The following is a 26,640-nucleotide window of genomic DNA, read 5'->3' as shown; positions in this document are numbered from 1 at the left end:
CTATAACGAGAGTAATCAGTTAAGGTGGGCTATTATCAGCAGGAGAAAAAAAACTTTTGTAGTGATAATCAGGATGGCCCATTTCCAACAGTTGACAAGAAGGTGTGAGTAACAGTAGGGGGGAAAATTAGCCTGGGGAAATAGGTTTTACTTTGTGTAATGACCCATCCACTCCCAGTCTTTATTCAAGCCTAATTTAATGGTGTCAAGTTTGCAAATTAATTCCAATTTGCAGTTTCTTGTTTTTGAAGTTTTTTTGTTGGAGTATTGCGACTTTGAGGTCTGTAATCGAGTGACCAGGGAGATTGAAGTGTTCTCTGACTGGTTTTTGAATGTTATAATTCTTGATGTCTGATTTGTGTCCATTTATTCTTTTGCGTAGAGACTGTCCGATTTGGCCAATGTACATGGCAGAGGGGCAGTTGCTGGCACATGATGGCATATATCACACTGGTAGATGTGCAGATGAACGAGCCTCTGATGGTGTGGCTCATGTGATTAGGTCCTATGATAGTGTCTCCTGAATAGATATGTGGACAGCGTTGGCAACAGGCTTTGTTGCAAGAATAGGTTCCTGGGTTAGTGTTTTTTGTTGTGTGTTCTCTTTGCTGATACAGACTACAGCTACCATTCTGAAACCTATAATTCCAGTATACTGGTATAATTCTGCCATCATAAATATAATTTCCTGTGTAGACAAGCCCTTGACACCTTTTCTTAGTCAAGAACTAGACAAATTTTGAAGGATTGGTCCAAAAGAAATCTGATGAGGTTCAATAACGACAAGTGCAGAGTCCAGCACTTAGGAAGGAAGAATCCCGTGCACTGCTACAGGCTGGAGACCAACTGGCTAAGCAGCAGTTCTGCAGAAAAGGACCTGGGGATTACGGTGGACAAGAAGCTGGATATGAGTCAGCAGTGTGCCCTCATTGCCAAGAAGGCTAACGGTGTATTGGGCTGCATTAGTAGGAGCATTGCCAGCAGATCGAGGGAAGTTATTATTCTCCTCTATTCGGCACTGGTGAGGCCACATCTGGAGTATTGCATCCAGTTTTGGGTCCCCCACTAGAGAAAGGATGTGGACAAATTGTAGAGAGTCCAGCGGAGGGCAAAGAAAATGATCAGGGGGCTGGGGCACATGACTTGAGAGGAGAGGCTGAGGGAACTGGGCTTGTTTAGTCTGCAGAAGAAAAGAATGAGGGGGGATTTGATAGCAGCCTTCAACTACCTAAAGGGGGGTTCCAAAGAGGATGGAGCTCGGCTGTTCTCAGTGGTGGCAGATGACAGAACAAGAAGCAATGGTCTCAAGCTACAGTGGGGGGGATCTAGGTTGGATATTAGGAAACACTATTTCACTAGGAGGTTGGTGAAGCAAGTCCGACGAGAGGGGAGGGAAGCCGGTACAAATTACCGGGGCCCGGTGGTCCGGAAGGGGGCCCAGGGCCCGGCTTCGTCGGCCCTGTTTAGCCGATCCGCCCTTGCTGGGGGGCCTGAAAAAAAATTTTCACCGGGACTCGAACTCGCTCTCAGCAGCCCTGTGGTGAAGCACTGGAATGCCTCACCTACCTAGGGAGGTGGTGGACAGGGCCGGCTCCAGGCACCAGCTTACCAAGCAGGTGCTTGGGGCGGCCGCTCCGGAGAGGGGCGGCAGGTCCAGTGATTCAGTGGCAATTCGGCGGACGGTCCCTCACTCCTGTTCGGCGCGAAGGACCTCCCGCCGAATTGCCGCCACAGATTGCGATCGCGGCTTTTTTTGGTTTGGTTTGGTTTTGTTTGGTTGCTTGGGACGGCCAAAACCCTGAAGCTGGCCCTGGTGGTGGAATCTCCATCCTTAGAGGTTTTTAAGACCCGGCTTGACAAAGGCCTGGCTGGGATGATTTAGTAGGGGTTGGCCCTGCTTTGAGCAGGGGGTTGGACTAGATGACCTCCTGAGGTCTCTTCCAACCCTAATCTTCTATGATTCTCTGAAGATAAGGCCTAAATGTAGGTGGGGTTTAGCTAGCATGTGCTACCTAAACACCACCTAAACTCAGACTTTTTCCTAATAAGACAAGGTGTTAAAATCAATTTAAACCTGGGCTGTATTTATATCATGAAGTTTAAATCAACTCCTTAACAATGTAAGTTAAATCCATTTCAGAGTGCCCACACCTTAATTCTAAGATTATTGTATCTGAGATCAGATGCCACCTCTCCGCTCCAGAAAAGAAATCTGGCATGACTCACATGGGAGTATTTGTTACCCACTTGATCCCAACTGGGTAGCGATATATTAACAAGAACAAAGGTATTGCCACCTGTAACAGAGCCAGTCACCACCTGATCACCCCCTCATGGCCAGAGGTCACTCTGCAGTACCCTGCCTCTCTTTCCCCCTCTTCAGGACCCCTTACTCAGGTCCTCCTTGGGGTTTGGGATTATTCACAGAAAATTACTTCAAAATCTCCATTAAAATCCAACAAACAAACATCTCTCTTCCTACTCCCAGGCCTTTCTGCCTGGAATACTTTGCAGTCTTTCCCTGGCTTGTTCAGGGTTCTCCCAGGACGGCCTGCAAAAATTTGCAGTCCCTTTTTTTTGTCCCCCTGCTTGCGTCTCTCCCAGGCCTTCCTATAGGTTTGCCAACTTTCTAATCACACAAAACTGAACACCCCTGCCCTGAAGCCCCGCCCCATCCCTTCTCCAAGGCCCCACCCCCATTCATTCCATTCTCCCTCCCTCTCCTCCACCCTCACTCACTTTCACTGGGCTGGAGTAGGTGGTTGGCGTATGGGAGAGGGGTGAGGGCTCCAGCTGGGGGTGCAGGCTCTGGGATGGGGCCAGGGATGAGAGGTTTGGGGTGCAGGAGGGGGCTCAGGGCTTGGGAAAGGGGTTGGGGTGTTGGGGGGTATGGGCTCTGGGGTAGGGGTGTGGGCTCCGTGTGGGGGCAGAAATGAGGGGTTCAGGGTGAGGAGAGGGCTCTGGGCTGGGCCAGGTGGTTGGGGTGTGTGTGGGGGGGTGAGGACTCTGGCTGGGGATGTGGGATCTGGGATGGGGCCAGGGATGAGGGGTCTGGGGTGCAGGAGCAGGCTCAGGGCTGGGGCAGGGGCTTGGGTTGTTGGGGGGGTGTAAGCTCCAGAAGTTGGGGTGCAGGAGAGGACTCCGGACTAGGGTAGGGGATTGTGGTGTGAGAGGTGGTTCTGGGTCGGAGTGGCAGAAGCTCCCAGGAAGCAGCCACCAGGTCCCTGCAGCCCCTAGACCAGGGGTGGGCAAACTTTTTGGCCCAACGGCCACATCTGGGTAAGGAAATTGTATGGCAGGCCCTGAATGCCCGGTGATGGAGGGGAACTCTATAGGGTGTAGCATGGGGGAGCTGTATAAGGGATGTTACTGAAGTGGGAAGAAGGAAGACTCATGGGGTGTGGCGCAGGGAAGGGGGGGTTCTATGGGGTGGTACCGGGGACTCCTAGGGGCCCTGCCAGCAGTGACACCAAGGCGGCCGTACCAGGCACCACAACAGGCGGAGTCACCCTAGCTGGGACTGGAGCGGCCCCTGGGCGATTTCGAGGCTCTCGAGGGTGGGGCCATAGGAGACAGGGAGGGGATTGGGCATGCTGCCGCGTAGTGGGGGGGGGGTGTCTGCCGCGTAGGGGCAGGGTTCCAATCCCAGAAACAGCACGGTGATGTCATAGTTTGCACAGTTTGGCTCTGCGTACCAGAAGATGGAGCTCATAAAGGAAATTGTGAGTCGGGGCTGGGGAGCGCCTGGCGGAGCAGGGCAAACCCCTGACCCTGCTCCTTGGCGGGAGCTTGAGGGCAGGATAAAAACATCTGACGGGCCGGAAGTGTAGTTTGCCCACCCCTGCCCTAGGCACATGGGCAGCCAGGGTGGCTCTGCGCACTGCCCTCGAGCCCGCCGGCGCTGCCCCTGCAGCTCCCATTGGTCGCAGTTTCCATCCAATGGGAGCTGCGGAGCCAGCACTTGGGGCGGAGGCAGCACGCAGAGGCTCCCTGGCTGCCCATGCACCTAGGGGCCGCAAGGACCTGTTGGCTGCTTCCAGGATCCATGCGGACCTAGGGCAGACAGGGAGTCTGCCTTAGCCCCAGACCCCCACTGCGCGGCCGACCGGACTTTTGATGGCCCGGTTGGCAGTGCTGACCAGAGCCGCCAGGGTCCCTTTTCAACCGGGCGTTCTGGTCGAAAACCGGACACCTGGCAACCCTACCTTCCTACCTGAAGAGCTTTTGCACTCTGTTTGGTCAGTGTAATGGAGCAGTGTCCATTTACACTAGCCCAAGCGCTGCCCTAGGAAGTTCAGACAGCACCTGCTTCAAATATTGCTCCCTAGAGTGGAGGTTCCCAGCTCTTTCTTTGGTTGGACCCCTTCTAGGTGCTAGAGCTGATTGGAACATGGGAGTGGGGAGGGAGAAGGTGTTTCAGTGGAAAATTTCAACAACAACAAAAAATTGCTGAACTCCAAAATGTTTTCAGCTGAAGATTTTCAGCCGTTTGGTTTCTCCAAAGAAAAATAAGGACAGTAGACCCCATCCACAAAAAGTTTTGTTTTGCCAAAAACTAAGTTTCCCCATCAAAAAGTTTTGAGGGAAGATTTTCTACCAGCTCTGTTAGGTGTCTCTTCTGTGCTCTGGGCTATGGACCCTTAACATAAGGTCATGGCACATAGGTAGGGCTCTTCGTTTTCAGTTTTTATTTAATTTAATTTTTCCCAGGAATTTATCAGTGTTTATTACTACAACAACAAAAACAGGTGAAAATCGGTGGAAAAAAACTATTCATTTTTCTGGGTAAATATCAGGGTTTATTTTGGTGGATGGAAGGACAGGGGGAAAAGTATTCAGTGAATTAATGCTTTGATGAATGGAATTTAATGTGGTTTGCTGCAGAACTAAAACAGAACTCAAAACACAATGCCACCTCCAAATTTAAGAAAACAGTATCTCTCTAACCCCAAATAAGCCTTTTCATTTGAATAAACAGTTTACTGCTGTAGACTTAGCCTATAAATATTTACATTTAATAACTGGGCCACAACATTTGCCGCGCATACACTCAACTTAATCTTTGTCTCCTGTTTTTGTTTTTTAAAAACTTTCAAATACTTCCTTGTGTGCTGGAACGCATTCTGATACAGATTTTCGTTTTCTTCCCATTTTAGTGGGTCAGATCTTTAAACCGTTCCCTGCTAACAACTTGAAATGTGTCCGTGGTGGGCGTGAGATTCATCAGTACGTTCAGATGTGCAGGCACTTCAGGGCTTGCGTGGGTTCCTGTTTGTTTATTGTGTGCTTCTTCTAGCTTTACTTCCACAGGCTGCTTTGCATATACACACAGACTAACGTATTATCGTAATACATATGTCACATGCATTGCATTGTATTTTCCTAATAAAACAAGTTATTTTTTATATATTTGCACGATACAAAAGTAGGGTGAAAATCAGGGGGGGAAAAAGAATAATCCTTTTTGTAAAACCTGGGATTTTTTCGGTAAAAATCGGTTTAAAATGAAAATGAAGGGGCTTACACATAGAACTCGCTTGCTCTCCTGTCCTTTCTCGCCCTCCCCCATCATCTCCTTTTGTCCCTGTTTTTTCTGCTCTGCAGGGGTGCAGGAACAATTTGTATAGTGGGGTTGCTAAGAGCCATTGAGCCAAACTGTAAATCCTGTATAAAATGGAAACCACTTCAAGCCAGGGGGTGCGGAAGCACCCCCAACTCCCTCAGTTCCAGCAGCTATGCTGCTTTGTATAGCTAATATATTTTAAATTCCCTTTTATTCTCATTTCTTTCTTGTTCCCCTTCCCTTGGTCCCTCTCCCCACCCTCCCAGTCCCATCCACTTTTCCTGGTGTCAAACTCCCCCTCCCCCCCCCAATCTTCCTGCCATCCCCTTCCCTGGTAGCTCTCCTACATCCTCCTAAGGAAGTTTGTTTTACTTGCTGCTGCAGCAGTAAGTGTGCTGAGGGAGGGAAAGTTAGGGGTACCATCACTCATTCAGTTTTCCCTCCTCCCACTTCCTTTGGCCCATGACCTCCCAAATTGGTCTCTGTCCTCCTTCCTAGGTGGGCCTACCCCCCTAGTTGAGGAACACTGCCCTAGAAGGACCCTTATGAATCCCCGCCCCCACCGCCACCCATGCAAACTTTGATATGGAAATTACACCCTCATCAGCAAGAGGCTGAATGGGAGACATGGGCCAATTTTGAAAGGAGTATTGTCATGATAAACAGGTAATTCTTCAAAGGGGTAGACAAACAAACAATGCTACAAGGCAATTGTGCGCAGCTGAACTGGGGCTCTGGCCTGCACCAAGGATGCTAGATCCTGCAGCTGTTCACCCATTCTTATTCTCTGATCGCAGCTTTAAACCCCCCGCCCCCATCCCCATCCTACAAAGAAGATCACCCATTGAAGTGCAGCCCCACAGCCTGCCGGGAAGGCAGGGAACAAAGCACCACATGCAGGGAAGGCGTGAAAAAAAAGTTTTAATGCTTTTTAAATGGTTAGAAATAATTGCAAAGGGAGAGAAGGAACCGGGAAGCACCCGAGGTCCTGAAGAACGGGCGCTCTATCCTTAGAAGCACTTCCTGTGGACAATGGAAGGGCCAGCCTCATCATATTCCGGTTTGCTGATCCACATCTGCTGGAAGGTGGAGAGAGAGGCCAGGATGGAGCCTCCGATCCAGACAGAGTATTTACGTTCAGGGGGGGCGATGATCTGTCAAAACAATTGCAGACAGGATCCAGTTACAAGGTGAAACAAGGCTGCGCACTTCCAGAAGCCACAGTTATGGTACGGACACCTAGACATACAGACTAAGAGCTGGTCTACGCTTAAAAATTAGATTGACTTAGCTATGTCGCTCAGGGCTGTGAAAAATTTCATACCCTGAGCCCCATAGTTAGGTCGAACTAACCCTCAGTGTAGACACGGCTAGGGTGCTGGAAGAACTCTTCCATCGACGTACCCACAGCCTCTCGGAGAGATGGATTAACGTTCCGGCGTGTAGGAAGCATCTACAGTGCAGCAACACAGCGACAACTGGAGTTGTAGTGTGGGCATGGCCTTAGACAGACAGGTTTGACTCTGCAAAGTGCTGAGCGCCCTCCATTCTCATTGGGCTGAATGCAAGGGGAGGGCCTGATGCAAAGGTCATTGAAATCAATGGGAGTTTTTTCACCGACTCCACCTGACTTTGGATCAGGCCCTAAGGGCATGCCCCACCTCACAGGATTGGACCCATAAAAAGCAAACCAGTTTCTGTTACTGCCTGTGCAGACTTGGACTCAGTGGTAGGTAATTACTTCTCCATATAAGCTACAGGAGAAATTTGTTCACAGTTTCTAAGGGCTTTAGGACCACAGGCTCTTTGGGACAGGGACTGTCTTTTTGTCTGTGTTTATACAGCCCCAAGCAAAATGGTTCCTGGTCCAGAGAGTTTAAGGCCAAACAGGACCACCTGTCTGTCTGGGGGAGAAGGATAGCTCGGTGGTTTGAGCATTGGCCTGCTAAACCCAGGCTTATGAGTTCAATCCTTGAGGGGGCCATTTAGGGATCTGGGGTAAAAATCTGTCTGGGGATTAGTCCTGCTTTGAGCAGGGGATTGGGACTAGATGACCTCCTGAGATCCCTTCCAACCCTAATATTCTATGATCATCTAGTCAGACCCTCTGTATGTTACAGGCTACCAAACCCAATAACCAAGATTAGGCCACATGACTAGGGCTTCTAGAGGCTCTGGTGAGACAATTCACAAATAATAATAAGTCCCTTATTTGCTTCATATTAAATCTTCCCCTGTAGTATTAACAAGCAGCTTTCTGGAGTTAGAAACTTTTGGGCCAAGCTATGCACTGCATGGCTCTGCAATACTGAACACAGTGGAAAGTTTGTATGAGAAAGAGTCACAGAACGGTCCTACTTTGTTAATAAAAGGTGACTTCTGCCTAGGTAGCAGAGGGTCATGCTCAGTTGTGTGAGTTAATGGAACAAAGGGGATCAAATTACGGATGTGAAATGCTGGTCATCCGGACAACCTTCAAAATGTGGGAAAACAAAGAATCTACACGGATATTTTGATTTAGTCTCAATGGGAAAAGTTTTACTGCCCAACTTTTTCTGAAGTAACTCTGCATGATCAAGTTGTAGGTGGTGCGTGTAGGGCAGGGGATCTCAAACTTCATTGCACCCGGACCCCCTTCTGACAACAAACATTACTACGCGACCCCAGAATGGGGGACCGAAGCCTGAGCCTGCCCAGGCCCCACCGCCTCTGGCAGGGCGGGGGGGCGACAAAGCCAAAGCGGGGAGCCTGTAACCTGAGCCCCACCATCCAGGCCTGAAACCCCCCTGGCTTCGGCTTTTACGCCAGGCGGTGGGGCCCAGCAAATCTAACGCCAGCTCTCTAATGGAGTCGCAACCCACTTTGGGGTCCTGAGAACCGCTGGTGTAGGGAGAGAGACGCCCAACCCGCTGCCTAGCAGCCAATAACTAAGACGTACTTTAATCTTCATTGTGCTTGGAGCCAAGGCTGTGATTTCCTTTTGCATCCTGTCCGCGATCCCAGGGTACATGGTGGTGCCCCCGGAAAGGACGTTGTTGGCGTACAGGTCCTTACGGATGTCGATGTCGCACTTCATGATGGAGTTGTAGGTGGTCTCATGAATTCCAGCAGACTCCATGCCTGGGGGAAGCAGCACATGATCAGTGTTGTGTTACATAGACAGACTGCTCACCAGCACCTTTCTTCCTTCAAAGCCTGACCCGTCTCCCTCTGGAGTCTGTGGGAGTTGCTCCATTGATTGCAATGGGAGGTGCATCAGGACATCAATTCATACATAACCTTCTTCCCTTATAACCTGAATCTTCGTGTGCACCTAGCTAGTGGGGTGGTTGCTTTACACAGGCCTATGAATAGTTACTACAGTGATCAGTGCTTTATATAAGTGACAGACCGGCCTAGGGTCAAGCAGCAAATCCAGCCTCTGTACTTAGATTGTGAACTCTTTAGGGACTGTTTTTTGGTTTTGCATTTGTACAGCACCTAGGCACCACAGCAATACAAATAATATCTATGCACTCTCTATTGTGTAGCAATGGCTGCATCTTCTATCCCCAGGCTGAGAGGTTCTAATTAAACCCAAAGGCCAAGCTCTGCTCTCATGTACACCAGTGACACTTTCATTGACATTTGCCTTGAAGCCACATAAGGAGCAGAGTCTGGCCCTCCTCCTTTTCTCCGATTCATGGCAATTAGAAGAGAAAACAAACCACAATCACCTGAGGAATTGCACCCTCTTAAATTTGCCTCAAGCATTTACAAGAGAGAGTCCCACAGTGGAAAATATGGACTGTAGAAGGGTGGGGGAAGATGTTACTAGTATATTCCCATCCCATCTGTCCCAGTATTTAAACGGATGGAAAAAATAAATAACCCAACCAACCTACCCGCCCTTTGCCCCTCTCCCGCCGTATCAGTGAATATATTTAGAAATGGGCTCTACCCAACCCCTCAGATCCAAACAGCCTCACACTCTGGATCCAGATCTGAAAGTTGCAGAATCTTTAAATGAAAAGAGGGTGGGATGGAATGGACCCTCACCAATGAAGGACGGTTGGAAGAGGGTTTCCGGGCAACGGAAACGCTCGTTGCCAATGGTGATAACCTGACCGTCAGGCAGCTCGTAGCTCTTCTCTAGGGAGGAGGAAGAGGCAGCTGTGGCCATCTCATTTTCGAAGTCCAGGGCCACGTAGCACAGCTTCTCCTTGATGTCACGCACGATTTCTCGTTCGGCTGTGGAAGACAGGAGCAAGCGCTGTTAGCTACGCAGCTGGGACACGGTCTCCATTCCACTGGGGCAAGGGTGGGGAGCACCAAGCAGTGGTGGATCAGAGCTGTCAGAACTACGGGGCCCATTTTCATTTAACAGTGCAAGTTGATTAACCAGGGGAACAAGCTACCCAGGGAAGTGGTGGATTCTCTGTCTCTTGGGGTCTGCAAATCAAGTCTAGATGCCTTTCTGGAAGATGCTTTAGCCAAACACAAGTTATTGGGCTCAATACAGGGGTAACTGGAGACAACTGAATGGTCTGTGATATACAGAAGGTCAGACTAGATGATCCCTTCTGGCCTTAAACTTTATAAATTTAGTCTGGCCTGATGTCATGAGATGTAACCTCTGCCAGCAGAGAACTGTGTCGTCATTAAATATTGTCCCACATCTATGACCTCCTTTTGCCCCCCGACCCACAAGTCTCATGTCACCCGCTAGTGTCTCATTAAATGCCACCCCTGTTGTCTCATGAGACAACGGAGGTGATCAGACAACAGAGGTGGCTGTAATGCGATCAGAATCTTCCCCACTCCCTCTAGATACCGAAGGCACCTTCTCTCCAGTCACTGTGCCGAACCCACAGAGACCAGACCAAACGCTCCCCTTCGTACCAGTGGTGACGAAAGAGTAGCCTCTCTCCGTGAGGATCTTCATGAGGTAGTCCGTAAGATCGCGACCAGCCAGGTCAAGACGCATGATCGCGTGGGGCAGAGCATATCCTTCATAGATAGGGACGTTGTGAGTAACACCATCCCCGGAGTCCAGAACGATACCTGGAGACAATGGAAAGAGCGGAGTTAAAAGACGGTCCATGGATCTGCTGGCCCTGCATCTCTCTTACGTGCAGCGAGCAAAGAGAAATGCGTGCCTCAGTTATTAACATCATAATTCACTCCTCACAACAAGCCAAGCTTTTCAGAGAGGAAATAGGGTCCAGTGGTTGGGGCACTAGCACAGGACATGGGAAATGCAGGTTCAAATCCCTGTTCCACCCCAGCCTTCCTGTGTGACCTTGAACAAATCATTCTGTGCCTCAATTTCCTGTCTGTACAATGGGGATAACAGCACTGCCCTGCCTCACAGGGGGGCATCTGAGGATAAATATGTTAAAGTGTGTGTGGCCCTCAGATCTCTACCTATCTAAATACCTTAGATTGGCAAAGAGGGGCATTTGATTGAAAATACTTGTGCCCCAAGCAGGGCTAAATCCTCTGCTCCGGTATGTAAAAGAGGGGGATGGTAGCAGGAAGTTAGAATAACTTCGTGATGCATGGATAGATATCCTGGCAAGCATGCCAGCCTGTACACGAAGGGGATGTGATCAAATGGAAGGGTTTGCCTGCCTTTGCCCTCCCAGCTGGCTAACACAGACTCTGACATCACTAACAAGTTCTAGCCAGCAGCAGCTTAGGCCATGCCGTGCTCTTGCCTGGAGGAGCAGCAATATATGCTGCACCAAGCCCCCCGGCCTACTATAAGAAAACTTACTCTGTGCCATCAGGAGATCTATTATAGGGGACGCAGCTGCCAGCATCCCTGCTCCATCTCAGAGTTGCTCCCCAAAAGAGCAGGATTTAGGCGGACCAATAGTTTGGGCGTCTACCCAGTAGTGGATTTAAACGGTCCTGAGAAAATGCAGCTCCCACTGAATTCAGTGAGAATTGTGGGTGCCCGGCACGTCTGCAAAATCAAGTCGACAGCACATACGCGTCATCAGTGGAAGAGGAGGGAAGAGAGCTACTTACCAGTAGTACGGCCAGACGCATAGAGGGACAACACAGCTTGGATTGCAACGTACATGGCGGGGACGTTAAAGGTTTCAAACATGATCTGAAAAGAATTCCAATTCAAATGTTCAAGGTCAGTGCATCGCCGGATGTGGAATGCACGCAGCACATTTACATGCAATGCATCCCGAAGTGCATTGCTGACTCTGCGCGCCGTCCAATGCGTGCTTGCATACACACACCAATCTAGAGATAGGAGGGTGCTAAAATGCAAGACGTGCTGCTGTCATCACAGAAACAAACACCTGGGGCGGTTGGGTCCCACAATGCACCCAATAGCCCAGTGAACGCAGGTTGAGTTTTCAGTATCCAAACTCTTCAACCGCCATCTGGGGTGGGGCTTGGCTGGATAAATAGAGAATTACATCATCCACTGCAGCAGCAGAACCTCTGGGTTCCGGATCTGCTTCCACAAGTGTGCTAGTTATGGATATTCTCCGCATGGTGTGGCTAGGGGACCTCACCCATAGCTAAGAGTAAGATCTCAGGGCATCCCATTCTACAGATGGACCAGCACCTCCCACAGCTCAGCTGTATTTCTCCATATAACTTCCGAGAGGGGATCGAGTTGGCGTTTGCCATCTAACCAGTTGTGGACCATTTTTCTCCACCAATGATATCAGCAAAGGCTGGACATCAGGCAGCTAAAGCAAAGCTCTTCAACTACGGATCTAGCTTCTCAGATCCCAACACACTAAAGATTTTTCAGGGACTCCAGAAGAGCAAGAGTCCTCCCCCCCTCCACCAGTATACAGTCTGGTTGGATTTTCCCCCGGATGGGATAGTGCCTACCATGAGACTAGTGGAGGGAACATTCCAGGAAGTTGATGTTTTACCTGGGTCATCTTCTCACGGTTCGCCTTGGGGTTCAGGGGCGCTTCTGTGAGAAGGGTGGGGTGTTCTTCTGGAGCCACTCGTAATTCATTGTAGAAAGAGTGGTGCCAGATCTAGGCCGGAGGAGACAAAACAACAATGGTAGCTCAGACTCTGTGCTGAAGGATCAGTTCTTCTAACTGGCTCCATGGAGGGAATGGATATGGGTCTGTCTGCACTGGGCATTCGCACCAGTTTCAGCCATCGTGCAGCTGCACCGGGGCAAACTGCTCGTGTACAGTGGCTAAACTGAAACTTGCACTGGCGCAGCTTACCCCGGTTTAAAGCAGATGTAAATGCAACTGGTGCATGTGGTGGCTTTGCCCTGTCCACACCAGGGGTAGGCAGCAGTGTAGCTATGCTGGTGACTGGAAGCTGGGTAAAGCCACTGCATGGACCAGACTTTGGTCTAGAAATGGGCCTGAGCTGGAAAATCCAGACTCATCCACATTAATCCTTTCAGCCCAGAATTAAACTGCAGCTAGAATGCAGACACGAGACTGCAGCTCAGGAGTGAAGCAAAGAGTCAACAGGGCTCAGATTTTGGGACCCAGTCCTACCTCCATCCACCCACCCAGGTCTAAAATTAAAACTGAGGGTTTGATTTGTAATAAAATGGAAATGAATTGGTACAGCTGGGCTAAAATACAAGCTGGGGTCTACAGTGGGGGTGGGGGGGGCATGACCATCCAACAGGTGTGTAAGCCACATGGAATGAGGGGGATTGATTAGGATGGTTCAGGGGGGAACACCTAGGAGAGATAAGAGAACATTAAGCAAAGGGGAATACTGGCTATATGTCAGGAAACACTTCCCGAGTCTGTGAAGTCATCTCCCCAATGAATGGGGCAGCAGATTGGATAAAGCCCTGAAAATCAGAGAGGTTTCTGTAGCTGCCATCATTATAGCATCTGTGTAATACACCCATGAAGTGTGCCATGTCCCCCTCTAATGGCTGGCCCCCATGGTGGATAACAGCCTATTACTGGCAGCAATTGATGGAGTCATTCCTTTAGCTCAAGCAGTAGAGGCCTGTGGTTTGGAGATAAAGGGTAAAGGATTCAACCCTTGCTGATGACCCACAGAGGAGGCTGTTATGTAAATGCTGTAGAAAACAGTCTTGCATTGGCCACAGCTGATGTACAATGGAAGGACTTCGGTGTTGGACCCAACAATAAAAAATTCATGCAAGTGTCACCGCCACAGTCATTGGCTGACACGCTGGGGACCGCCAGATCGAATAATGCGAGCTGCTACTGCTTGAGCCAAAGAGCCAGCCTCTCTCACGGGGGATGTTAAACTCATCCTCCGAGATCAGGCGCAGACGGGGGACTTGCAACACCATCTCCAGCGAGTGACGCGAGTACGTTTTGAAATTAGGAAAGGAAAATTAAAATAACCCTTGACTGGCTCACTGGTTTTTCTATTCGACTCCGCAGAAGAGTGGGATTCTTAAAGGCAAATGATCAAAACCATTTGAAAAATAACAGTGGAGAAAGTTTGGTGGTTTTTTTGGCCGATTGAGTCCAAAGGAGAAAAAGAGCTCCCCGCCCTACCTTCTCCATGTCGTCCCAGTTGGTGATGATGCCATGTTCGATGGGGTACTTGAGAGTAAGGATTCCTCTTTTGCTTTGAGCCTCGTCCCCTACGTAGCTGTCTTTCTGGCCCATCCCCACCATCACACCCTAGAAAACAACAAGGGAGATGTTAACTGCCAAGCTCGCCTCCATGGGGCAGAAGAAAACTGTCCGGTAGCTCAGATACACACACTGATTCATACGCCTATTTATTGTACCATTGTCGGCAGCAGAAATATTGGGCAAACCCTGAGGTTCTTGCTCAGTTTTCATTCAGTCCGACCTTAGGGCCAAACTAATGGGCTCTATGAGACTATTCCCAGGTGAAGGCGTTATTCAACCACTATTTGCACCTGTGGAGTTTATTCCTGCTTGAAACTTAGGTGAGCTGTGCCAGTCCAAATTGCAGCGCAGCCTGTCTACACTGATGTTGCTGTACCAGTGGGTGAAATTGGGGCAAATTCACAGTGTAGGCAGGCGTCCCTCCATGGAGTAGCAACAGTATCAGAATCAGGTCCTTAGAAATGGTTTAAGGCCAGATCCTGATCGCCGGTTAGTCCGGAATCCATAGAGCTGCTTTGGAGTTACTCCAGATTCACACCAGCACAGCACAGCGGAGAATGAGACCCAATCAATAATCGTTTTTATGGCCAAATTCATCTGTTACCTACCATGGATTTACATCAGGGATGATTTAGTTGGGGATTGGTCCTGCTTTGAGCAGGGGGTTGGACTAGATACCTCCTGAGGTCCCTTCCAACCCTGATATTCTAGGATTCTGATACATTTGGCCCTTAGAACACCTCTCTTTTGCAGCAACCCTGATGCTTTTACACATGGGAATGAAACAACATTAAAAACCTTTCATGGCGTTGGCAGAATGATACAGCAGCAGCAAGGTCCAGCGGATTGAACATGGAGCCGGGCACCAGGAACTCCTGAGTCCCAACTCCAGCACTGACACTGGAGTCAAGCCTGCTCCCAATGGGGGTCAATTGGAGTTTTGCTGTCCGTCTTCTATAAGAACAGGGTCAGGACTTACCACAGGCTATGGAGCCTTGGCATTGTCATTTAATCTGTATGGATCTGTCTACACTGCATTGTAATAGGGTGATCAGATGTCACAATTTTATAGGGACAGTCCTGATTTTTGGGTCTTTTTCTTATATAGGTTCCTATTACCCCTCACCCACTGTCCCTATTTTTCACACTTGCTGTCTAGTCACTCTAGGTTACCCTACATTGTAAACTCAGCTCTGCAGACCCGGGCTTGCGGACTCAGTGTTTCAAAGCCTGCACTTGAGTGTCCACACTGCTTTATAAACCTGGGTTTACAATTGTTGGCCCTGGGTCTCACAGCTGTGCTGAAGCGTCCGTACTGTGCCAGGCGGACCTTCTGCCTCGGGTCTGCGGCTTGAGCTGCGTCCACACTGCAAAGTGACAGGGTTGGACCCAAGTCATAGTGGGACTCAGGCTCTAACCCCCCATAGCAGAGTCCTCTGCTGACCCGAGCCAGTCACAAGACTAAGGTGTCCAATATCAGGGTGATCCAGACTGGAGCTGGACATTGGACTATAACCTATGGAACTAATTCTGAAAGAACTCTTTGTAACTCCAAAGTTCACCATCTCTACTATGAAACTGACCTAAGAATTTTATTCAAGCCTGTATGTATCATGATCTTTTTACCTATACTCTCTTTTCTTTTTAAATAAATTTTAGTTTAGTTAATAAGAATTGGCTATAAGCGTGTATTTGGGTAAGATCTGAAATATTTATTGACCTGGGGGGTAATGTGTCCGGTCCTTTGGGATTGGTAGAACTTTTTATATAATGAACAAGATTTTCAGTAATGCTCATCATATTTGACTTAGCTGTCTGGGTGGGAGCCCAAGGCTGGATTGTTTTAAGGGAACTGTATTTTTGGCTTCTAGGTAACTAGTCAGGCATTGTAGGAGCTGTTTGGTTGCTGGCTTGGTGAATCTAATTATTAGAATAACCACCAGTTTGGGGGATTGTCTGCTCCATTCTTTGCAGTTTGCCCTGATTGACCAATCTCAGTGTGGGCCCCCTGGGCCCAGGATCACGTGTGTGGATGGAAGAGGGGCTTGGGTTCAAACCTGTGTCAGAGCCAGGGTTAGTGTGCAATTTGTCTCCTCTCCTTTGCTCCCATCTGTAAAGTGGAGATAATAAAGATAATGCCCCAGGGAAGCAGGTGTGAGGGGTGGTTAGTTAAATGCCTGTCCAGCATTTTGAGGCCAGTGGGAGCTAAGGGCTTGTCTATACTTATGCGCTGGTTCGGCGGCAGGCAATTGAACTTCTGGGTTCGATTTATCGCGTCCAGACAAGACGTGATAAATCGAACCCAGAAGTGCTCGCCGTCGACTCCGGTAATCCTGCTCGGCGCGAGGAGTACGCGGAGTCGACGGGGGAGCCTGCCTGCCGGGTCTGGACCGCGGTAAGTTCGAACTAAGGTACGTCGACTTCAGCTACATTATTCACATAGCTGAAGTTGTGTACCTTAGTTCGAATTGGGGGGTTAGTGTAGACCAGGCCTAAGTAACAATAAGTAGATTAAACAATCAGAGGCAGCTGCCTTGGCTCTGCAAACGTTGGGTGTAAAAGCCCTCTTCCCTCAGATCCCAGGGCAAGATGCAACACAGGGCACCAGCAGCTCTACAGATACTCCCATCTCAGAGCTGTAAAACCCTGACTCAATCTATGTGCCAAGCCAGCCAGCAGGAGCAGCAGGCTGACGGCAGCTGGCATTCTGCCCAGTGCTTGGGCTGCAGCTTTCTGCGTTAGCTGCAGGCTGGCCAGTGTCATAGATAGAATGCCGAACGCGGCAAGCAATGTTACAAAGACACACTGAGGCTACCACCACCACCGACTGGGTTACCAGGGCCAACCCAGCCCCTAGGATGTGACTCTGCCTGGAGAGCGTACCGTGCTCATCCTAGAAAACTGCCCTCCCATTAAAAAGAAAAATCAGAACATTCCCCCCTCATACCCATCCCCCCATCTTTAAATTCACAGTAACTCCACTGGCATCAGCAGAGACCTGGAGTGGCTTTCAGATCAGAACCTAGTCTATGATCTGAGTTTCAGGCCATTGAGGATTCACCCAGTTTCACTACCACCGGGATGGTTTTATCAGCTAGGACTAAAGCCTGCCCTGGAGGTGGTAAAGCAAAATCCAGCGATCAGCTATATTGAATGCTTCAGAAAGATTGAACATCCTGTGTATCATGAGAAACAGATCCTGAAGCACTCTGACAACGGCAGTCTCAAGTCGGCTTCTGGCTCCAGACAGGAGGAGATCATATACCCAGTGTCTGTCCAGACTCTCCTGTTATCATCTTGCCCCGGACTTTACCCAAGTACGCCAATAATGCTGAGAAAGACAGGCTAGCAGGACACAGCCCAGGAGTGTCATCTGAGCATGGGGCGAATTCCGCAGCAGGTTCTGTGGCTGTAGAATGGGGCGCTACTTCTATGGTGCCAGACAGGTGCACAGTACTTTATTAACAAACAAGAACAGGCTGACTCCCTGCCTTAAAGATTTTATGATCTAAGCCAAAACAAGAGCAGCCGGGGGAGATCACGAAGGAAGGATTGAGGGTGGGAAAGGCTATGTGACCTGTGTTCAATTGGAAGAGGCTGATGTGCACATCTTGAGAGTTAGTTGTATCACATAGAAAGTAATTTACAACAATAAGATTCCTTAAAGGGCTTCCACTGGGCAGACCTTTCCTTCTGGATCCTCCTTGCTTTCATGAACACACGGGCCAAAGGCTCACAGTCCTTAATCTTCCTCCCCAAGGACTGTGCTCTCTTCCCCCAAATCAGCTCTCGCAGCAACCCCAGCGCTCCTCCCCCTTTTACATTCTGAGTCTGGACGCTGAATTACTATCAACCCCAGTGGGATCAGACAACCAGTGTACTGTTATCGGGCCCCGCCTTGGTAATCCATGCCAGACACTATCCGAGATTCAACCTTTGAAAGGAACAGAGTCAGTGCGGCGCTGGCATTTAAATCTAACACCATCAAATCCCCCAACCGCAGCACTGCTTACAAAACAATTCACTTCCAGAGAACCACTTCTTTTTCCTGGTCCCACCATGGTTGGCCTAAGCTTCTGACAGCCCTAGCCGCACCCCAGGTCCCTTCCCTATTCCTCAACTGCATCCCCTGGAATATCCAATCCTTTTGAAGCATCTAGAAGCATACAGGACAGGTGACATTTCTATCTTAGTTAAGCTCTGGAACAGGTTCTCTAGGGAGGTTGTGGAATCCCCGTTACTGGAGGTTTTTAAGAACAGGTTGGGCAAACACCTGCCAGGGATGGTCTAGGTTGACTTCATCCTGTCTCAGCGAGAGGGGCTGGACTAGCTGTATATATTTGGGTTTAACATTAATTAAGCCTCACAATGCTCCTTAGGAGGCGGGGCAGCCCCAGCCCCATTTTATAGAGGGGTAAATTGAGGCACGGAGCAGTTATGGACATTCTCAGAAGCATCCCACTCATTTTGGAGGCCCAACTCAAGGCCCTTTAAGCCCAATTTTTCCCAAACTGCTGACCACCCACCACTACAGCTGAAGCCAATGGAAGTGGCGGGTGCCCAGCACCTCTTTGGCTCCCCCCCGGGACGTGTCAAATTCAGCACTCAAGAACTGGAGCACACAAAAATCAGAGATCGCTTATGAAAAATGTTGGCTTCAGGCACTTGCCCGAAGTCTGCCACAGTGCTTGGAACCCCGGGGTCCTGACTCCCAGGCCTGTCCTTTGTTAGTCGTATTACCATAGGAGTCTTAGTCACGACCCACCCCCATGGTGCGAATTGCTGTACAAACACAGAACCAAAGACAGTCCCTGCCCATAGATGTTACAACCACATTCTAGGCATGAGCTAGCGATCGTTATCAGCACATCAGCAGAACATGTTTTAGATAGCTATAAGCAACCCACTAACCTCTTGGACTCTATAAAAAATTCATCACCCACTTATCAAAATACTTATTAATCCTGTGTTAACCCTTGACACATGGAACTGTAAAATAAAAGTGGACCAACAATTAATCAGATTTTAGGGCCTGATTAGGATGGACTGGCTGGGTCACCAACCAGGCTGGTATTGTCCAAGCCCAACATGCAATGAACATGGAAGAGTTCAGTCCACCCCAGCCCAGATTGTGCAAGTGTTTTCCATGTAGCATTCCCCTGTATTCAAATGGGACTTCCTCATGCCTCTTGGCTCAGGCCTACAGCATTTTCTTACCGGGGGAAGGGGGGAGTTGACTGACATTGAGGTACTGCACAAACCTGGTGACGAGGGCGACCCACTATGGATGGGAAGACAGCGCGTGGGGCGTCATCGCCGGCAAAGCCAGCCTTGCACAGCCCGGAGCCATTGTCGCAGACCAAGGCGGTGGTCTCCTCTTCACACATGGCGGAGCTGAGAGATGCTGGAATTCAGAGGCACCTGTAAGAGGCAGAGATGAAGGGGAATGTTAAAAATTACATGCAGCTCTGAATGACTATTCAAGGATTGGACTGAATGCCATGCTCAGCTACACCCATCTGACTGCAGAGGAGTCAACAGAGTGATTTAGTTGGGGATTGGTCCTGCTTTGAGCAGGGGATTGGACTAGATGACCTCCTGAGGTCCCTTCCAACCCTGATATTCTATGATTCTATGCTACAGGGGAGAGCAGAATCCAACCCCACATTTTCAAGGAGTTCAACTGAGAAAGCAAGTTCATAAAAGCTACATAAGAAGCAAGAAGCCGGAGCCTCAGCTGGTGCGAATCCATGTAGCTCTACTGAGGTCAATGAAGTTACAGCAATTTTCCTCTGTTATGGGTCTGGCCTACTGAATTCAAAGACCCTACGGACTATATATTTGGTCACATACAGAGGCAGGTGAGATGGAGATCAGAGATTCAGATCACTGGGTCTATATTCACTCAGTTTTATCTGTGTCGGTCACTTCAGGGCCCCCTTGGCGTATAAAACAAATGATTTTTCATCAATCAGAAAATTCAGTCACGAAAAGGCTACACCAGTGGTTAGAACCCTCTGGCAAAGGCTCAGCCAAATGAAATGAGCCTTATGCCACGCCCAAAAAGCTGCATTTTCAAGCCAGAAGGGACCATTACGAGCACCTAGCTTGGCTTCCTGCAGAACATAGGTCAGAAAACCTCACCCAGGGAGTCCTTCATCTAGTCCATAACTCCGGTTTGACCTAGAGCCGATCTCCTAGAAAGAGACCCAGTCTTGACTTAAAGAATCCAGCTGATGGAGACTTCACCATGCCCAGTGATCAATTACTCTCACGTGTAATGTTCTTAACCTTATTTCCACTCTGGATCTGACGACCAACCAGAGGGGGAGCATTCTACCGCCTTCCATTGCAGTCACCCTGCCTCCAGCTCTCAGCAGCTCATGCCTAAGAGCTGTTAGGAGAAGCACCTCAGTTAGACTTAGCTGCTGAGGTGAAGCATGGGGAGAGAGGCCTCCTCTAAAGTAGCCAGCTCCGAAACCTTGCAGCCAATGCCTTGGGTTGCACTTGGAAGCAGAGAGGATGCCTGGGCCTTGCCCAGAGCACAGGTGTCACAGGCCTGCACTAAACAGGCACCCCCAAAAGTCACCTTTTAGGGGCTGCTTTGGAAGCCAAGTCAAGAGACTTAGGTTTGATTTGCCGTCCTGGTCCTTCCTGCAGAGACCGGGAGCGAATCACAGAAACTAGCTGTGGAGGAAATACGGTAAACTGGGGCACTGTGCGCATGTTGTTAAAGGTGCTCCAACGGATCCTCTTTGGAGACTAGCCTCAATTCTTCTTTCAGCTGCAGCAGCAAGTCCCATTGAATCCCAGGGACTTCAATGGGGTTGCAGTGGAGGGAGAGTAAGATTCAGACCGTTCCCTTTAAGGAAGTTCCTTTTGAGCATCTCCCTACGCTGATCGGGCCTGCACTACAGAAATCAATGGGAGTTTTGCCACTGACTTATGTGAGCATAGGTTGAGGCTCTTCAAGAGGTGTGGTCCATGACATAATAGATGGACCCAGCTCAATGAGGAGGTGCAAACTCTGCAGCTGACGGCAGCTATGTAGTGAATGGAATGTCAAGGGGGGTCCGTCTCTCACGGTTGGAAGCTTGGATGAGAGAACGTCCTTGGTCTGACAGACAAGGCCCACAAGAAGACTGGGAATCAGAGAGATGTTAGAAATGAACCTGCTAAAGGGGGAGTTTTAACATCATGTACTTAGCTGGCAATAGGAAAAAAAAAATCAAGGGTTCAGAGGGGGATAATCCACTGTTGAGCTGGATATAGGTTTTAAATATCCGCCCAGCTTCGGAGGAGCTTCTTTTGATACAAGACCAGGCAGAAATATAAAAAGTCTCCAAGCCCAATTGGCTTTTTACTACAGCCCATTGGTAAATGTTAAACACAGACATAATAACATCACTATTGGCATCAATATAACCAGAGATGGGCCCAAGGCCCTGTCTGTCCATCACTCAGTGTGTGGTCCAGTGATTTGTATTTTGTTTTAAACTGCATTGCATGCGCATTAGTTTGTACAACTGACACCTCGCCAGATGTGCAGTGCTGTACACCTGGAGGAGAAAAGTCTCCAGCCACAAAGTGCAGGGAGACTTTGGGCTCGTGCTATGAACCAGATAACTCAGTTTAAGTCAGAGGAGTTGCTCTGAAATTACACAGCAGAATCCGGCCCCTTGTATATAAATAACAAAGCCAGCCATACAAGAAGCTCATTGTCTTTTAATGAGTTAGTTTCCTCATTTGCCCTGGACTTGATAATGCTGACCCCTTGATGAGCAGCCAAAGGTGGGAGATTGGAGATGCCTGGTTTAAAGGTACTGCTGTTATGGTCAAGAACCTGTTAGCAGGAAGCAGCTGCACATTAGAAATACAGGGCTTGAGTCTTCTCTCATGGCACTCACTTCAGTGCAGTTACCTGTGATGGATGCCAGGCCTACCGCATAGCTCACATCACAAAGGGATCCTACAGAAGGGGATTCCTGACCAGCTGGTAGCATTGCAGAGTAGCCCACAACGGAAGAGATGGGGGAAGGAGATGACTTGCAGCCTAGCAGCATTTCTGGACAGCCTGGGGGAATCGTGCTAATGTACATTTCACTGCTTCCCTCAGGCCTTTTTAAGATCCCTGGGCCAGATCCGCAGCGCCAATGGAGCAATGTCCATTTACATCAGCTGAGGATTTGCCCACCCACGACCATTCTTCCACTGCTGGAAAACAGTCGTTCAAGGAATTACTCAGGCCCAGTGGCAGGCTAATTATCCCTCCTGTTTAAGCATTTGGAGAGGATTTTCTACAAACTGTATGAAGTCCTCTGGCCTGCCAGCCTAGATGAACGAATGGTTCCTCCTGGCCTTAGAATCTATGAATCAAACCAGTCTGAATTCCAGCCAAAGTCCTAGCTCTTTTACTGTCAAACCTACCGATTCCAAATGGCTCATCCTTCCCTAAAGCAGAAGGCTAATCCATCATCTAGATACACTAAATTAATGCATCGTGGGTATCTAATTTGGGGGCCTGCTTGGTTTTAAAAGAAAAGTTAATAGTAATAATAATGCTGTGCTCAGTCTTATGTAGCGTTTTTCATTCCTCCATCCCAAAGCAATTTACAAAGAATCATTTCACAGATGGGGAAACAGAGGCAATCCTGAGTCCCAAACCAGTGCTCTGTCCATGAGGCCTTATTCATAGCCCAGGGTGGCAAAGCTAATAGGCTCCCCAAGGCAGGGGCTGCATCTTTCTCCAAGTGTGGCCAATGCCAGGTGGATGCTACAAGACTAGAAATAATAATCAATCTTACAGTCCTTACTCCTGCAACTCTCCCACTAAAGTCAGTGAGAGTTTGCTTTGAGTGTGACCCCTGATGGAAAAGATCTGCCCATGAAATAAGCATAATATTTTACACCCCAGCATCCAATGGAAAATCCACTGTAAAAAGAAGCATGAGGAAGTTAACATGATTGGTCAAAAATAATGCATGCGAGCCCAGATTCTGATCTACCTGTGCCAGTCACAGATGAGTTACTCCTGAGTCATGCTAGCGTAAGTGTAATCAGAATTAGGCCCCCCGTGTCCAGTCAATGCAATGTATACACTCCAGTGCATCTGGTAGTGTATGATATGTCTCTGTAGACATTCATGCATGTTGTGAGGTCTGGAATCACACTACATGTGTGAAATATTTCTGTAGTCAGTCAGATTCTCTTCAGTTCCACCCCTTCAATAGGAATGATGCTAGATTTATGCTGATGGAATTGAGATCAGAATCTGGTCCAATCCGACTTCAAATGGCTGTAAATCAGGGCAGAATCTGACCCTTTGTCTTTCGTTTAACCTTACATCTCTCTAGAAAAGCCCCTTGGGATCAAAGCAGAAATAAAAGTATTGGCAATTCTGTTGCGAGGGAAGAAGGGAGAGGAATACCTCAGCTTCCTGGCAGCATCAGTGGGGTAAACATACCCCCCCCCTTAACTGCAGCAGTAACACTGATCTATATTCCTCCAGAACACTGAAAGACAGAGGACTAAATGCTGATTTCATTTACATTGGTGCCAGTCTAGAGTAAGCCTAATAGCTTCCGTGGAAACCAGCACCAGCCTCTAGCCTACATTCCTGAGGTTAACTTCTCCACTTTGAACAGCCCTATCAACTACGGTTTCTCCCCGGAGAATATTGCTATTCCCCTTCAAGACCAATTCCCTGTTATAAGAGACCGCAGAGGCATGAAGGCAGGTATCAGCTCTCTGAAAAACACAGGCAGTTTTCCTTTTATCCAGTTTGCAACGGTCCCTGATGTCCATAATTCTTTATCAGCATGAATCAGAGCCTGAGCTAAACCACACTGGGGCTCGAGGAAACACAAACAGGCTCCATCACAGGCTTTCCCAAAAATGGAAATAGTTTTCCCAACTCCTGGTTTGCAGAAGGCCACTCCCAACATTTCACTTCCTGTCTGGAGACAACGTGGAGCAGCGCCTACAGTAAGATGCAGCCCAGAGGCGGGGGAGACAAAGCTGTCAGCATTTACGGCTGAGCCATGTCAATTTCAGTTCCCACTGAAGACAATAGAGCAATGTTAAGAACAAGTGGCCAATAAGAAACAGGCGAAACTGATCAACTCAAATGATCTATGTATAAGATTAATAACCCTTCTTCCCCACAACTGAGAGTGCCCCGCTCTTCCCCACCCATCAAGTTCTGATTTGTGTGTGTTGCCCTCCGGCCCACACCTGTGTCACACAAGCCTGTGTCATCCAGGGGGCTCAGCACCTTGCAGGACAGGGCTCTTTTCATCTGTTTGTAAGCGCCATGCACACACGCTGTAAACAATGCGCCCTAACAGCAGCCCACTTTGCTGCTGTGTTAGCTTTCCTATTGCAAAACCAGAGCTGTCACAACACGAGCGTTCAAATCACAGCAGCCCAAAACGTAGATGCAGCCTGGCTTCTCCAGGCATTCTAGGAAAATGGCAACAGTCAAAGTCTTTTCTGCTTGAAAGCTACAGACACTAAGATTATGCTGCGTCCCAGAGTTTCTCTCTCTACATGATGCATATTTAAAAGGATCAAAGAAAGAGACCATGCAGCTGCTTCCCCTTTTGCTGATACAGCCTCCTCACTAGTCCCCCCAAACGGCACAGGCTGGGAGCAGTTTGCAGGTGCAGTTGGAGCCTGTGACTTAACAGCAACACGATTAAAACAACGTTATTCTTGTAGGATTCCCATCTCGCCCCTAGATGGACCTTCTGAACCTTAGCAAGGCTTGTGATAGCAAAGAGAGAATAGATCTTTTGCAGTACTCACCAAGTACACAAGAGTTCCTTTCCTCTGGGACTGCGTTCTGATGTGCCTTTGGTATAAATACCAGCCGGACTCTGAAACCTCAGAGGCGGATCCTCCTTAAACAGAGCCCCTAAAAAGGCTAACTGATGGTGTGTTAGCCATATGGCCATATAAGGTGTTTTATTTCATTATACTGACCTCGGACTCATGGTAGAACCAAGCACAGTTAATTATTATAAGAAAAATGTATGCAAGAGTATTTGGGAGGCAACACCCCCTTAGTGAATCTGTTCCTTTTATGCTACACTTTGATAAACAAGTTCCACACAAGTCCTTATAAGCTACATTCAAAAAGGAAGTGGAGTCACCTACAATTCCTGGAGAGAGAAAGATACCAAGAATGGCATTGGGGCCTCGGCTGTCTGGCCTGTGGGTCTCACTCTCTCTTCAAAATTCAGAGTAAAGGAGGAATGCTGGAGAAGTGGAAGTATTTCATTGAAAGCAATGATTGGAATTTGGTGCCGTCTGCAGCTCTTGGACAGGTCTGGCTATTTATTTGGTTATTTAAACTAGGGGTGTGAGCCGGCAGTTAAAAACCAATGTGAATCCGGAGTCACTCCAGATTTACAAAGGTGGACAGTGATTTAGGGCCTAATGCTGGAATAAGATCGCAGTACGTGCATAAAGCTCCATTGATGTCACCGAGGTTCTGCCGGCCCTGAGCCTATTGCAGATTGAGTCTTTATCAGGGTGTAAGTGAACAGAATTTGGCCCACCTGTGTGGTGCAAATCCAGAGCACCTCCGCGGACTTCAGAATCATGCCTCTGGATTTACACTGGTAGAAAAGAGCTGAATGTGGCTCAGAGTCTGAATTACATACCAGCATGTCAGCACCATTATCACATTATTCTCCCTTCTCTTAGAGCTGTCAACTTAATTCCAGCATTCTGCTATCGCAGCCCACCCATCCTAGAGTTACTGCACTAAAGTCACTGGAGCGCCTCCAGGTTTACACCAGCTGCACATGAGAGCAGATCGTGGTCCGCCATCCCGCCGACAGACCTGCCAATCCCACACAATGGCCCCAATCCTGCTGCCATTGACATCGGCAGTAAAAAACCCCGTGACGTCAGCAGAAGCATGTCCGGTATGGTGGTTGTAGTGGGACAGGTGCTCAATTGGTGCAAGCCAGCAGCATAACACCAGTGAAGTCATGGGGCTTGGCAGACATGCACCACCTAGGATCTGGCCTGAGATTTAGCAGGATGTTAAAGAACAAAATACTCCCCCTGCCAGTCAAACAGGACTGATCCTACGAACTCTCGCTCGCGCCACGCTCAGCACTCGCAAGTTCCCTGGGCCTACTTGTGTACTTGCCTAATCCACATGTACGCAAGAGTAGAGCATCTAGACAAAGAACAAGAGAATGTGCAATTACAGGGGGGTTGAACATGCATGTGCAATGAACAGGCATCAGATTTCAGACCCAAGTCCAGTATATGGGGGTCCCATGGACTTTAATGGCAATTCTGCATCCAAGAGGCTGGAAAAATCCAACCCTTTGCAAGGTGGCGTTAAATGTAACTTCACCTTTAAAACAAAGTGTAGCGTAATGTTCGGGGCGTGGAGCTGGTTCCTCCCCAAAGCTCCTCCTTTTCAGCATGATCGTTATCTATATTAGACCCATCAAAACTATGGTAAAAGAACATTAAAGCTGTAAA

General features: G+C 48.7%; 1 protein-coding gene across 1 annotated transcript; it reads right to left on the bottom strand.

Annotated features, from left to right (window-relative positions):
• Window positions 1–6,464: 6,464 nt before the first annotated feature.
• Window positions 6,465–25,043, bottom strand: ACTG2 (actin gamma 2, smooth muscle). The gene is made up of 9 exons (XM_034761724.1): window positions 24,940–25,043; window positions 19,395–19,554; window positions 14,050–14,178; window positions 12,457–12,567; window positions 11,579–11,663; window positions 10,445–10,606; window positions 9,602–9,793; window positions 8,502–8,683; window positions 6,465–6,717 (listed from the first exon to the last, which is right to left on the bottom strand). The coding sequence occupies exons 2-9, from the start codon at window positions 19,518–19,520 to the stop codon at window positions 6,574–6,576; spliced, it is 1,131 nt and encodes a 376-aa protein (XP_034617615.1). The 5' UTR covers window positions 19,521–19,554; window positions 24,940–25,043; the 3' UTR covers window positions 6,465–6,573.
• Window positions 25,044–26,640: the final 1,597 nt, after the last annotated feature.

Source organism: Trachemys scripta, chromosome 2, assembly GCF_013100865.1.
Source record: "Trachemys scripta elegans isolate TJP31775 chromosome 2, CAS_Tse_1.0, whole genome shotgun sequence".
In the NCBI taxonomy this organism is placed as follows: Eukaryota; Metazoa; Chordata; order Testudines; family Emydidae; genus Trachemys; species Trachemys scripta.
This window is presented reverse-complemented; position numbering and strand designations above follow the sequence as displayed.

What these genes read in the sequence shown, in the direction of transcription:
- ACTG2 (XM_034761724.1), bottom strand. Translation starts at nt 19,520, where the DNA reads ATGTGTGAAGAGGAGACCACCGCCTTGGTCTGCGACAATGGCTCCGGG. An exon ending in ACCGTGAGAAGATGACCCAG is followed by an intron (nt 11,664 to 12,456) that starts GTAAAACATCAA and finishes AATTCTTTTCAG; the next exon opens with ATCATGTTTGAAACCTTTAA. An exon ending in TGCGTCTGGCCGTACTACTG is followed by an intron (nt 10,607 to 11,578) that starts GTAAGTAGCTCT and finishes CATTGTCTCCAG; the next exon opens with GTATCGTTCTGGACTCCGGG.